At 38.8% G+C, this 15,183-nt stretch overlaps 1 protein-coding gene across 2 annotated transcripts in view; it reads right to left on the reverse strand.

Annotated features, from left to right (window-relative positions):
• NAALAD2 (N-acetylated alpha-linked acidic dipeptidase 2) overlaps positions 1 to 15,183 on the reverse strand; it is a 50,341-nt gene that overhangs the window by 3,704 nt on the left and 31,454 nt on the right. The window contains exons 14-19 of one of the 2 annotated variants that reach the window (XM_060105357.1): positions 11,918 to 12,009; positions 9,706 to 9,796; positions 7,869 to 8,133; positions 6,312 to 6,393; positions 5,022 to 5,114; positions 3,554 to 3,692 (exon numbers count right to left, since the gene is read on the reverse strand). In XM_060105357.1, coding sequence (XP_059961340.1) covers positions 3,611 to 3,692; positions 5,022 to 5,114; positions 6,312 to 6,393; positions 7,869 to 8,133; positions 9,706 to 9,796; positions 11,918 to 12,009 — 705 coding nt within the window. In that variant the 3' untranslated portion in view covers positions 3,554 to 3,610. Of the gene's footprint in view, positions 1 to 3,553; positions 3,693 to 5,021; positions 5,115 to 6,311; positions 6,394 to 7,868; positions 8,134 to 9,705; positions 9,797 to 11,917; positions 12,010 to 15,183 lie in introns of those variants that run through there. The other variant, XM_060105356.1, reaches the window with a different exon arrangement.

Consider the following 15,183-nt stretch of genomic DNA (forward strand, 5'->3'; position numbering starts at 1 on the left):
CCCCCTTCTCTTTTCTTTTGGGACCTCTATAACATAAATGTTGTTTCACTTGATGTTGTCCCAGAGGTCCCTTAAGCTGTCATCACTTTTAAAAATCCTTTTTGCTTTTTGTTGCTCTGTTTGTGTGAGTTCCACTACCTGTGTTCCAGGTCACTGATTCTTCTGCTGCTTCTAGTCTGCTAGTGAACCACTATAGTGTATTTTTCAGTTCAGTTATTGTATTCTTTCTTTAACACCATGACTTCTATTTGGTACTTTGTTATATTTTCTACAAGTTTCTCAAAGTTTTCACTGTGTTCATCCATTCTTCTCTCACATTCAGTAGCATCTTTTATGACCACTACTTCGAACACTTTATCAGGTAGATTACTTATATTTGTTTAAATGTTTTTTTTTTCCTGAGGTTTTGTCTTTTTTTCTTTGTTTGTAACATATTCCCGTGTTTCCTCATTTTGCTTGACTCTCTGGAAGATGTGGCTGTTTCATCTAATGCATAGAAACCAACAGTCTTGATGGAGTAGCCTCATGTGATAAACCTTATTGTTCAACCTTTCCCTAGCTCTCGGTTGTCTCTCAAACCTCTGTGATTCTCCAAGCCACCAATTTTTAATAGCTCCCAATAGCTGAGTGTGTGCCAAGACCTGTCAGTGTACCAAAGGGGAATATCTCAGTCAGCACTTAGATTCAGGATGATTGGAAGCCAGGCCCTCAGGCAGCAGCTTTTAAAGTATGCAAATATATACCATCCTGTGGAACACAAGAGTAGGTCTGGTGTCCACTAGAGCCAGGTCATATGAAGGTGTCCCCTGGGTAGCAGTCAAAAGTCGGGGCTCCAGAAAAGTGTATAAGCTCCTTTCTGGTAATATACTAGCAAGCTGTAGCAAAGCAGAGGGAGAATGTAAAGATGGCATTCCCCGGCCCGTGTTCCCTGAGAGGAGCTCCACAGGCCTCTAGATGTGTGCCAAGCGTGAAGGCTGCCCCTCAGGCTGAAGCTCCAGGACAGGCAAATAGGCCTCTTCTATGGAAAGGTGGGGGGTGTTTCCGCCTGCTATCTGTGCAGTGGCCTGAAGGTGGCAGCCTCCCAAGCACTGACTCTCAGATCATTGTAACCCTGTGGGACCCAGGAAAGCAATCCCACCTGGCCACCAGAGGCAGGGGATGAAGGGGTATCCCCTGGGCAGCAGCCGCAAAAGCTGAGGCATCAAATGTGTAAGAGTTCCCCTGAGAGATGCTCGTTCTCTGGAGCGTGGCAAAGGGAGAGCATGAAGACAGCACCTGCCCTCCTACGTCTCTGGTACAGTTTACAGCAGCCCTTAGAGGGGTAATGTGTTTAATCAGAATCCTGCCTCTCAGCCTGTAGCTGTGATTATAAGCTTATAGGCTTCTTTCCCTGGAAGACAGCCCTTGGTTCTGCTGCCTCTCTCTTGCTGTGCCTGACAGTGGTAGCTGTTTAATATCTATTCCTATGACACCCGCAAGCATAATCCCCTCTGGTCACCAGAGCCAGGCAATGTAGAGGTATCCCCGGCAGCAACTTCAAAAATCACGGTGCCAGAAAAGGGTAGAAGCTCCCTTCTGAGAGATAAGGTCAAGCTGGAGTGAGGCAGAGGGAGAGCGCAAAGAGTGCTTCCACCAGCCTCCATTCCCCGAGAGCACTCCGTAGGCTTTGAGAAGTGCGCCAGAACAAAAGCCCTCTCCTCAGGCCAAAGCTCCTGGACAAGCAAATGAGCCTCTTTCTCAGAAAGACTGGGGGTGTTTTCAGTCTGCTCGTACCTTGGGGATGGTAGTCTGCCAAGAGCTGTCTCTCCAGTTGTTACAGCCTCATGGGATGCAGGAATGCAAGCCCTCCTACCCCCTACCCTGAGCCGAGCAATCAAGGAGTGTCTCCTGGCGACAGCTACAAAAACCAGGACACCAGATGCAAAAGGCAGAGTACCAGCTGCAAATAAAAGCTCCCCTCCAGAGATACTGGTGCTCTGGAGATGAGCAGAGGGAATGCATGAAGATCATCACCTTCAGGGAAGAGGAGGGAAAGAAAGATAGTGCCCACGAGCTTTAGCAAGGCAGAGCAAGAGCGGAAATCGGCACCCACCGGCCCCCATCTCGGAGAGTATCCCAACAGGCCCCTGCCCCTCCAGCCGGTGCTTTAAGATCAGCAAATGAATCTCTTTCACATAAAATCTGGGTGCTTTTAAGGACTGCTTCTGTGCTGGGCCCTGTGCAGATGAGTTCCAGTGAGTCCTTTCAGCCTGAGCAGTTTCTCAGTTCTGTACATCCCTTTGGTCTTAGGGATGCAGCAGCTTTGTTGGTTCTCAAAGCCAGATATTTGGGAGGCTTACCACTCAGGCACAAGTCCTAAAAGTTGAGGTGGCTGATTTGGGTACAAACCCTTATGCTGTGGGCTGCTGCCCCAGGAGTGGGCTTTGTGGGAAGTTTGGGCCTCAGCCTCACCTACCCACATCCACGTGGCCTTTTTCTCCTTTGCCTGATGTGAAGGAGTTTCTCAGCTAATTGTCAGGTCTTTTTCAGAAGAAACTGTCCCATCTGTAGCTGTAGATTTGGTATGTCTGGGAGAGGTGAGTTCAGTATCTTCCTACATTGTCATCTTGAACCACCTCTCCCTGGCTTTAGAATATAGTCTTCATGTTCAATTAATAGTTCCAAAAAGTGTGTTTACCTTTTGACCCTGAAATCTCAGGTACTGATTATAGAGATATTAAAACAAATGTTCAAGTAGGGCTCAGGGACATTTTATAGCAGTACTTTTCATAATACTAAACAATTGGGGGGCAAAATCTAATTAAAAACTCAATAAGGACTAAAAAAATTACACATGAAAGCCATACAGTGGAACACTATGCAGCAGATGAGAAGAGCTAAAATTATATATATTGGACTTCCCTGGTGGCACAGTGGTTAAGAATCCGCCTGCCAATGCAGGGGACACGGGTTTGCGCCCTGGTCTGGGAAGATCCCACATGTTGTGGAGCAACTAAGCCCGTGTGCCACAACTACTGAGCCCGTGCTCTAGAGTCTGTGAGCCACAGCTACTGAAGCCGGAATTCCTAGAGCCTGTGCTCCACAACAAACCCATGCACGACAACAAAGAGTAGCCCCCGCTCGCTGCAACTAGAGAAAAGCCCACGTGCAACAACGAAGACCCGACACAGCCAAAGGAATAAATAAGTAAAAAATAAATAAAGTTATATATATTGACATAGATCTCTGAGATAAATTTTTACCAAAAATAGTTGCAAAGTGATATATGGTCCCATTTATGTAAACAGAAATGAATAAATAATAAATAAATAACTATACATGTGTACATAACTGCATTCAAAATTTAACATCAAACTCATCACTGATTTTCCCTGAAGGAAATAATAGAAATGTCCGGGTGTTAGCACTGTCCCTTTTTATTCTATATAATTGTATAGAGCCTGAATTTGAAAAAGAGATGTTTTGCTTATAAATCATATAAATTAAAAAATAAGGACTTCCCTGGTGGTCCAGTGGTTAAGAATACATCTTCCAATGCAGGGGACGCCGGTTCGGTCCCTCGGTTGGGGAACTAAGATCCCACATGCCGCGGGGCAACTAAGCCCGCGCCTCAACTACTGAGCCCGTCAGCTCTGGAGCCCACACGCCACAAGTAGAGAGAATCCGACACACTGCAACGAAGAGCCTGTGCACTGCAACAAAAGATCCCGCGTGCCGCAACTAAGACCCAATGCGTCCAAAAAAATATTAAAAAAAAAAAAACCTTTAGAAAATAAAAAAAAAGATGGACTAATGATAGGCAAGAGAGGATTAACGTGTAGATTAGCTTTCAACCTTTGATTTGATTTATGTAAATACTTAACTGATGGCTGCTATTTCATTTGTATTGATAAACATTTATCCTTACATTATGTAAACTATTATAAAAATAGCAGCCATTTACTGAGTATACCCCCTCTGAGCTAAATCTTCAGCATGCCTTAAATCTACAAACCTATGGTGTAAAAGCACTGTAATCTCCATCTACAGCTGAGGAACCTGAGTCTTAGAGAAGTAAATTTGCCCAGGTCACACTTAGTATTTGGCAGAGCTAGGCTCTAAATGCCTGGGCTTGTAATCAGTTAAATTATTACTAATATTTATAAGAAAGGTAACATAGAAATATCTTTTGTATATGTCATTTGATGATAAACAGCCTTGTAAAATAGCAATTATCACCATCCTAATTCAGATGAGCAAACCCTAGATATGACTTGCTCTAAATCACACATGTGCAAGTGAACTAGAACATAGATTTTCTGACTCTAAATGCTAGGACTTTTCTAATTTTTACCAAGAAACCACAGCTTAAAATGTACCTCAAAAAACTGGAGGCTATCCAAAAGCAGCCAAGATACTGAAAGAAAACCTGAGATAGAGATAAAAAAGAAACGATATTTCTTTAGGGGAAACTATGGCATCCATCTTCAAAAACCTGAAATGTTATATGGAAATAGATCTATACTAATTCTTTTTGACTTTGGAGAGCAGAACAGGGTCAGAGGGAGAAAATTACAGGGAAATATATCTTTATGAAGAAAACTTTCTATTAAGTAGACCTTTCCTAAAACAGAACGAACTTCCTCATGTGGTAGTAAGCTTCCATTCACTGGAAGATTCAAACAGTGGCTGGATAACTACTTTTCTGAGATCCTACAGAAAAGATTCATGCAGAAAATTGAACTACATGAGCTCTCAGATCCCCTTTAAGATTCTGTGTCTTTTCGATTTTGTTACAAGAGTTCTTTTTCAACTATCATCTGCCATTTACATCTGCAGCAAAGCAATACACAATATGAAATTAACTTTTCTGATAGTACAAATTATACTGTTATGCATAATCTCACCCATATTTCCTTCAGTATACATATCCACTTTCCACTTCTCTGATAGCAGGAGTTTGAAGCACACCTTGGGTATGCTGGTTTTGGTCACAGTGACATATTTGGTGTCATTTAGTGGAACAGCTGTTGCCTCCTTACCTATAGAATGGCCTCCCTGGTAAACCAAGGGGATTGATGAATGCCCTTTCCAGGAACATCAGTTGGTCATTCATAATTCTCACTGCAGTGGGGCTTTGAGAATAAGAAATAGATAATTAAAACCCTTACCATGCAACCACATTTTAAAATATTAAATAAGGATAAGGCATGAGGAAATAACCTGCTAAACTCATAGATTTTTTAAAGAAAATGCATATAAAACACACAGTAAGGCTCATATGGTAAGCTACATATAACAGCAGGGGCATCTTTCTATTATTTATAATAAGCAGAGAGACTGATTGGGAAATGGTTTGTTTTGTTTTTCAAGATCACAGACCAGAAAGAAGTGAAAGACATTTGTAATTCTTTGTAGGAGGAGAGCCAGGCCTCCTGCAAAGGTAGACAGGGTGGACCTCCAAGTTGTTCTTGATAAACCAGTTAATTCTACTGTGGAAGAAAGGAGCAGAGTAAAGGCTAAACAAGACAGAATGAAGGGAAGTTGCAGGAGTCTGCAAGGAGGGAGACAGCTGCTCCTATGGGCAGGGAGTCCCTTCCACACTTGGAATCTGCCAACTCTCTTTTGGGGTGCTGCAAAAATTCCCTAGGCTGTCCTACAACCCCAGGGAGAGAGAGGCCCCTCACAATGACTGATACAGCTTTCTGCCCAGATGAGAGGTGCGAAAGCTTATTCTGATAAATCTGAAAAAAATTAAGAAATGTGACATGGACTGTAAGGTGGAACAAATTATGCTTGTTAAATAATGCTTTGAGTATAAGTTTTAAATTATTTTTCAACCTAACAACGGCACGAGGATAAATGAAATGCAAAAAAAGTATTAGTAAAGAAAGAATTTCTATACCGTTCACAGGAATATTGTGACTGTAGTAAAATATGCTACAAATGCACTTAAACCCATAGAACTATGAATTACCAGAAATAGTCAGAATTCTTATCATGCAAACTTCTAAAGACACGTCTCCTTGGCCCTTGCCTTGGGATGAGTTTTTAGTCTACCATTCAACAGCTATGCCCCTCAAACTTTAATGTGAATACAAACTACCTGGAGAGTCTTGTTAAAGTGCAGAATTCTAATAAAGCAGGTCTTGGATGGGGTCTGATATTCTGCCTTTCTAATAAGTTCCCAGGTGATGTTGATGCTACTGGCTGGCAGACCATAATTTGAGTAGCAATGATTCAGAGTTGAATGCTTCTATAAGTGTACCCAGTTCATTCCAGTAACCAGACTGCTTTTCAAAACAGTAGGGAGCTTTACATTTGAAACTTACTTATTCAGATCAACTTGTGAAAGTCTTCTATGAAAATCTGAAGCAGACTTTGAGAAGTTTTTCACAGCAGAAAATAAGGAATCTATTTCAAAAAATAGAAAAGTAGTAGGGAAATTAGTAAGCATGAGTGCTTCATATTTCAAAGGTTCATTTTCCAACCCCCCCATTCCAGATTGCTGTGACTAAATAGATGTTGAAACTATTTTTCTACTGAGTCTTCTTTCAGATCCATGGAATTTATTAGAAAATATTGTAACAAAGAAATAATGTATAAAATTGAAGATGGCAAAATTGGTTCTTAAGGAAATAACAAATTTCAAGAGTTTAAGACATAAAAAATCCTTTTAACTCAATTTATCAGAAACCCAGCATTAATTTATTTATTCATTGGGACTATTGGGACAACTATTCATATAGATCTAAGCACAATTTTCTAAATATTCTTTGCTTCAGTGTCTAGATCTTAGTGCCTGCTGCTCATTGTAACTTTCTGAAGGTTACTAATTCTTATGTAATTATATTCCAAAGCCTTTATTGACCACCCGCTACTCATTCTCAGCACCCCTATAGTACTCTCTGTGCACCCCTTTAATAGCTTATCCCCTGAATTTTGTCTTCTCCTTCCCCATGAGAATTTAAGCTCTTTGAGGACAATGACTATTTCTTAATCTTCCTTATATCTCCCAGGAAATAACACAGCACTTGGTACACAGTAGACACTCAGTACATATTTGATAACTTTGATATATACTAAGAATATGTACTCCCAGAATAATAAAACAATATGGTTGCAATAAAACAGTAATAACAGCTAACATTATGAGCACTAAGTGACAGTCACCATTGTTTCCAGGTACCAACCAAATGAAATCTCCACAGCAGTCTTGGAAACATTTTATTTTACTATTTCACTCATAATAAAACTGACACATAGAGGGGTTAAGTAACTTTCTCAAGGTCACACAATGACTAAATATTAGAGCCAGGATTTGAACCAGGAAACTGCTTCCAGACCCAATGCTTAATGCTCCTACACTACACTACATCACATTTCACTTCTGCTTTGCAGGAGATACGTGATGTGGAATAGCAACCACAAAATGGCCAGATATAAAAGGAAAAAATGCTTAAAACCATGTAAAAAATCCTCCATGTAGAAAAACATTAATAGGTAAATGCTGCAGTAATGATGATAATAATGTAATACTACATATATGTAGTGGAAGTGGTGGCTTTCTCTACTTTCCAATCTTTGTGTAATATTGTTACATTTTAATAGTATTGTTCTTAAAACATTTTTAAAGGCAGCAATATGGGGAAAATATTTACCAACCCAATGTTTGTAGCACTAACTTAGCAAAATGGATTCATCCTACAAATATCAAACTAAATCACATTCTTTAATAGGTGTTTAAAGTTTTTTTTCTATAAGTCAGGATTAAGAAATGAGGCAGGGATAACTTCTAGCATGAAATGGTATGCATGGATGACAATAGGAGGTGATATCTTAAAACTCTAACTTGATGATTATAAAATATCTGTCCAGCCATTTCTTACCAAATGATACTTGATGATCTCTTAATTGTTGGTCATGTTTCTTGGATAAACTGTAGATACCTGTTGCATAGTTTTCCAAAGTTTTTGCATAGTCTTGAATGTTGAAAGGAATGATTTTAGAGTCTGCAAGCTCATAAACCAGTGCTCCTCGTAATTGAGCTACAGCAAGCTGTTTTTTAAATGTGGGGTCATAAAAATTCTCTACCAATTCAAATGTGTCATAAATTGTATGGTATAGTGGATAGCTGCTGTAATTATCTGTTTTCTGAAAAAAAAAAGGTGGGGGGGACCGAGTATATACAAACATTAACTATTCAAATTATAATATTTTATGGAATCATAAAATGATTGTATTAAAAAAACATAACCATACGGCACCCTGAGTTTTATCACAATGAGTGAAAAAATTAAGTCTAATTAACTAAAACCCACCACCAAATTTTCACCAATTTAAAATTTTACCATTATTCATTTTATAATTCATATAATCTTTGTTCAAAACACTGCTTCTTGAAACTTTTCCCTATTGCTTTGCTGACAATTAAATTAAGGAGTACATACTCAAATTGCATACCAGCACAGTTTAAAATTATCTATCAACTGATTGAGAATGAAAGGTTCTGAGCAGCTAAGTATTATCATAGCTGAAGGATTATTCAGCTGACACTTTAACAACACAGGCTTGAACTACAGGGGTTCACTTATACATGAATTTTTTTCAATAAATATGTACTACAGAACTACATGATCCCGATCGTAAAGCTATGTGTGGGTTTTCAACTGCTGGGAGGGTTGGCACCCCTGTTGTTTAAAGGTCAACATTTCAGCCCCTTCCCTCCCTTCCCAAACAGTATATAACCACATGCCATTTAACCTTTGTTACAAAATTAAGGATTACCATTATAAACATAAATTATTACAGGGTGGTACGCCACATGAATAGTTTTTACTTCTTAGGTCTGCCTTTCCTAACTTTAGTTTTTACCTATCTGCTACTTTGCCATAAAGCTATCATTCTTATTGCTTTTAATATCACTAAAAGTCATCCCTGTATCAGTCTCTCTCCCTCTATCTGATATTCTGCTTTTAATCTGCATTGTCTTAGAAATTAGATAACTTTGTTCAGAATGATGACAGTATAAAAGTGAACAGGCTTTGACAGAGGTAAAGCGCATCTTTTATGTATGAAGTGTTATGAGTATTAGTATACAGATTTATGCATTTATTATGGGTTATTCTGAAGCTGTTTTTGCTTACTTCTTGGTTAGTTGTATTCTGGATAGTCAAATTTGCAAGGGATATGTATTCTAGACAAGCAAGATGTTGGCATACTGCAATTATGACTAGAAAATTATTAAAATCTGTGACAAATCTGAGTTTCCTGATGTAATCTTCAGTTTGGTTTATGACATAATTTATAACAGACAGACAAACACAGTATAGGTTCAAAACCCATGTACTCACATATCATCAATGTGTTTGAGTGGCAATGGTGCAATGCAGGCAATGCAGATCAGAAAAGAAGAATTAGATTTTCCAACAAAGCCCGCATCAGGAAAAGGATGCAAACCTCTTGGTAGTGATAACCAGCTAAGTACCTGGCATTACTCTATCAACTACCACTTCACTGAATAACCCTGGCAGTGAACATTCACAAAATAACACAAATTATTTCCTAGTCCGTCTACAAAGGGACCTGCAGGCTATCTCTATCCCTGCAATTCTTCCCAGGCCACATGTCCACTCGGTGCCTGGTACCCAACAACTAAATGACAGAATTCCTAACAAAGAGAATGTGGATGAAGTGCTATGTATCCAAAATAATAAAATGGCTTACCCTATTCTTAGTGTACCGGACTCTTCCTGAAGCAATTCCAAGTCTCTGAAAATAAGCTTCAAAATCACTTCCAGATCCCAGCTTGTTGATTCTAAATGTAAAATATGATACACATACAAACACACACAAAGAAATAAATGCATAAATAAATAATATAAAATTAAATAGATGGCACCATGAATCCTGTCCCAAGAACTGCAAGGAACTGTATGGCACATTTATAAAAATTAAGAAAAGGTATACCACCCTCAAAACACTTTCCTATCACACCTATTTATATGTGTGATAAACCTATAAATCTGAACTGATTAAAACCAGAGTTGGGCAGTGACACTAAATATGGCAGCCTGGTAACTATGATATCTTCCGTATCTTCAGCATTTATGGTATTTGTTTTGAGGGAAAAATAAGATACGGTCTCTGCCCTCAGAGAACTATAGTCTAGTAAGAAAACTGCCATGAGAAAGTCTACATTTAAGATCATGAAGACTCTAAAAGTGCCTTAGTTTATTTCAGAAATAAATCTAATTATAATATATTGCTTTGCATATAATTAAGAAGCCACTACATACATACATATATATAAATAATATATAAATATATACATATAAAATGTAATGATGGATTTCCCTGGTGGTGCAGTAGTTGGAAATCCTCCTGCCATTGCAGGGGACACGGGTTCGATCCCTGGTCCGGGAAGATCCAACATGCCATGCAGCAACTAAACCCGTGAGCCACAACTACTGAGCCTGCTCTTTAGAGCCCGTGAGCCACAACTACCGAGGCCTCGTGCCACAACTACTGAAGCCTGCGCACCTAGAGCCCGTGCTCTGCAACAAGAGAAGCCGCCACAATGAGAAGTCCACGCACCATAACGAAGAGTAGCCCCCACTTGCTGCAACTAGAGAAAGTCCACACGCAGCAACAAAGACCCAATGCAACCAAAAATAAATAAATAAATAAAAACTTAAAAAAAATGTAATGTCATAGAAGATTTTCATTCAAAAATAAGTCAGCAAAACAGAACGTAAAATTACATATGCATTAAGAACCTAACTATATACTTCCAAACTATTAGACTTGTTTTTGAGATTGAGACCTTGGGATGTTTTCTAAATCTTTTTTTCTACTCTAGTGTTTTTATGAATAAGTATTTAAAACATAATGGAGGGACTTCCCTGGTGGTCCAGTGGTTAAGAATCCGCCTTCCAATGCAGGGGATGTGGGTTCCATCCCTGGTCAGGGAACTAAGATCCCACATGCTGCAGAGCAACTAAGTCCATGTGCCGCAACTACTGAGCATGCAAGCCACAACTAGAAAGCTCACATGCCACACCTACAGAGCCCACCCGCTCTGGAGCTTGTGCACCACAACTAGAGAGAGAAGCCTGCGTGCCACAATGAAAGATCCCATGTGCTGCAACTAAGACCCAATGCAGCCAAAAATTAAGTAAGTAAGTAAATAAATAAATATTTTTGAAAAAATTCCTGTAATAAAAAAAAATACATAGTGGAGATACATTTAAACTTTCACAAGACTTATTTGCAATATGGAATGAAACTATAAATTGCTACCACTAGCTGGTTTTAGAAATAGTATAGGAGTAGAAAACAAATATAAATATAAAATAAATACAAGAAAGCTGCTATTGTATAAATGAGAAGTAAAAGTTAATTCTTACATAAAATCTAAACTAATTAAAGGTAAAGACATAACTTGGTAGTTACTGATAATGCACCTTAATAAATTTAGAAAGAAATAATCCATCATTTTTTTTTTTTTTTTTTTTTTTTTTTGCTGTACACGGGCCTCTCACTGTTGTGGCCTCTCCCGTTGCGGAGCACAGGCTCCGGACGCGCAGGCTCAGCGGCCATGGCTCACGGGCCCAGCCTCTCCGCGGCACGTGGGATCTTCCCGGACCGGGGCACGAACCCGCATCCCCTGCATCGGCAGGCGGACTCTCAACCACTGTGCCACCAGGGAAGCCCCATCATTTGTTTTTTTTTACTTCATTTGAATTGTATTTATTAATGTATTTAATACATATCTTAATGTAATTTTATGCAAGAATGCAAAATAATGGCTAATATTTTTTTACTAAAAATACTCTCAAATTGCTGAGACATCTGAGAATTGCCTGTCTGGAGAAACAAGGGGCAAAGGGGAACTCAACTGATCGTGTGGTAGAAAATGTACATACAAGTAATTTACCTAGGCAAAGTTTTATTTTCAGATGAAGGGTCCTTTTCTAACCAGCTATCATAAAGAGATTTACTCTCAAAACCATCATCCGGGCTGGAGATCTAGAAAGATAAATCAAATATCGGGAATAAGAGGTAGAACAACTAAATTTACACCAATATAAAACCACATGTTAGTTAATATCGACTTCTACATTTATCTCCGTGAACATTTGTGTATCATATTCTTTACAGAAAAATATGTTTTTGCAAATTGCAAGAAAAAAATCCAGCCCAAATTCTTGTTCATTTATAATTCCCATTTACTTGTAATTTTGCCATGTCCTTAGGAAAAAATTTCTTGCTTATACTGGTAAACTTTTCAATAGCATTTCCGATTTTTAACAAGTGTCATCACTTCAATGTTGGGCAGCTTAGATTTCTTTCAGTGGAAAGTCACTGGGAGAAAACTTTATATATATAATATTTACTTTAGTAAATTGCCTTTGTCCAAGATGACCTACAGTGAGGCCTTAGGGCAGGAGACAGACATTATGAAGCTGAGCTTGAAATTGTCAATATGAGTCCTGGTTTTGTAGTGCAGGTGGGATGAGGAGGAACTGTTATTTTAGAAAGTCAGTGTTTAAACAATGTTGGAATTTGATGGGTTTTAATAAAACTACATAACCTCAGGTTTCTAGTTGGGAATTTTAAGAACTTATGTATATACATAAACATTTTTTATTACCCTCATTAAACATATACTTACAAACTTATACTTTCCTTTTCTTTCTCCACTCTAAGAAAAGCAGAAGGGCTTCCCTGGTGGTGCAGTGGTTGAGAGTCCGCCTGCCGATGCAGGGGACACGGGTTCATGCCCCGGTCCAGGAAGATCCCACATGCCACAGAGCGGCTGGGCCCGTGAGCCATGGTCGCTAAGCCTGTGCGTCCGGAGCCTGTGCTCCGCAACGGGAGAGGCCACAACAGTGAGAGGCCCACGTAAAAAAAAAAAAAAAAAAAAAAAAAAAAAAAAAAAAAGAAAAAAGAAAAGAAAAGGAAAAAAAAAAAGCAGAAGCATGTGGTGGAAAAAAAAATCATCATACATATTGGCTGCATTTTATTTGTTTGTTGGTTTACAGCTCTGCTTTGTTCAAAAATGGACCAAGGACAGACCCTACTTATGAAATGCTGAAAGCATTATAACTTTTGGTGTATTGCTTCCTTTCTTTAAACCCTAGTTTCCCATATGTGGAAATGGGGAAAATGGTACCCATCTTAATCCAAACAATATCTTCTCTGATATCTTCTCAGGCCTTTATACAGAGTTGGTTATTCCCTCATCATAGCATACAAGGTCCTCAGCTTAAAAACAGTCTCGGCACCCCACAGAGGCACCCCCTTCCCACCAGCTTGTGGAAGCTTCAGGGATGTTCTGCTCATTTCCAGCCAAATGACTGGGCTCTACTCTGTACTCTGCTTCTGCCAATTTGCAACAGCTGAGATCCTGCTCCAATTCCTACAAACTGCTTGAACTGAATTCCCTGCAAAATCCTCTTCATTTTCCGGAATCATACCATCCAGGTCTAGCACCAGCCAGAACTGTGTCCCTATGGCCTGTACAGGTAAGATCAGAATTTTCTGTTTCAGCTATATGCACTGTCATAATTGCTGGTTCTCCCCCATTATTTCAACACCTTGTCCATTTCCTGCTTCTATCAGGCAGGTAGGTTCCCTTTTCTCTAAGCTCAGCCCTCTCCACCACACTCCCCAGCATGGTTTGACCGTGCCAACACACACTAGGGGTTGATAAAATGGTAATAAACAGTTTAGGAGGCTAAAAGTCTCCTTTTTCTACTGGGTGTTTTTTGGCCACAGATAAGCATCTGCTTTTGTACAAAGGGGGGATAGAATGAAACTTCTGCTTATTGGCCCTGAAATTATTATTATCCCTCACATCAAAGGCAGGAGCCACCTCTGTAGGACAGAATATGAATGCATATCTTGAGGAGGGTTCTCCCAATAAAGATTGTCTTTACAACTTGCTTTCAGATGAGATGTTTTTATGGGACATTCCAATGAAAGGATCAAGGACATAATCTACCCAATACAGTGAGACAGTTATGATGGGAATAATGAGAGGACTCTCATTTGGGAGAATAAGATGTTAAAGACACTAACAGTGAAAAGGAAAGGGCAAGATTAAGGAAGATTGGGAAATAGTACCTACAGAAAATTGATACCTACTTCACATTGTCATCTACGTGATACCTACTTGAAAGAAATACGTCTATAGTTAAATCCTATAACAAGTAATTATTTAATGATATACACAGATATTTAATGAACAGATTACATAATTTTTAGAGATTCAGAGTACATTAGAGTTTTCAGAGTATTTTATATATCAATAAGTAATATTTATAAAATTCCTGTGTGCTAAGTAAGCATGTGGAATTATTTCCATTTTGCTTTTAGATTTACTGCAGCTTAACCTATTCACTACACTGATACAGAGTAATCTTTCTAAATGAATAAATATGATAATGTACAACCTTGTTAAAGATTCTTGAATTTCTCCATCACCAAATTTCTGAACCCCTTGACCTATTTGTCATGCCCTATTTTGTACCAGCCTTTCACCAACACCTTATGCTTAGGTCACACTAAGTTACCTACAGGTCAAGAAATACGTTCTTTCATACCTCCACATCTTTTTTTAGGTACTGCATCCTCTGCTGAGAAAGTGTCTCCCTTACCTTCACATCCCTCCATAGTACAGCCCAACCATTAATTGTTCAGGAAACATCCTCTAATGTTTTCCCACTTCCCCAGCTGCCCCAGGATTTTAGCTTCTCTGTTCCACAATTGTTCTCCATTGTATATAGTATCCAATATTTCCAATATTCCAGTGAAATATATATAGTTCCTCGTTTATAGGTCTGTATCCTCTCTAGATTACAAAGTATTTGGATTCAGTAATCTTTTCCTTTTATCATTGCTGCTGCTAGAATTCATTTTATAGGGCCTGATACATAGTAACCACATAATAAACACTTGTTGAATGAACGAATGAATGAGTAGCCAAGGCAATCTTTGAAACCAAGGCTTTTCCATTCCAGCTCAGCGTTCTTTCTGTTATATAAAAATGCCTATGCCAGACGAAATGACAGACCCCATACTTTATAATAAATGTATACAATTATTAAGAACTATTATTAGGACAAAAACTAGTGCTATTTTCATAGTTATGTCACATAAGTAAATATTATATTAAAGATTTTGTTCTGCTTAGTTATT

Source organism: Mesoplodon densirostris, chromosome 7, assembly GCF_025265405.1.
Source record: "Mesoplodon densirostris isolate mMesDen1 chromosome 7, mMesDen1 primary haplotype, whole genome shotgun sequence".
NCBI lineage: Eukaryota > Metazoa > Chordata > Mammalia > Artiodactyla > Ziphiidae > Mesoplodon > Mesoplodon densirostris.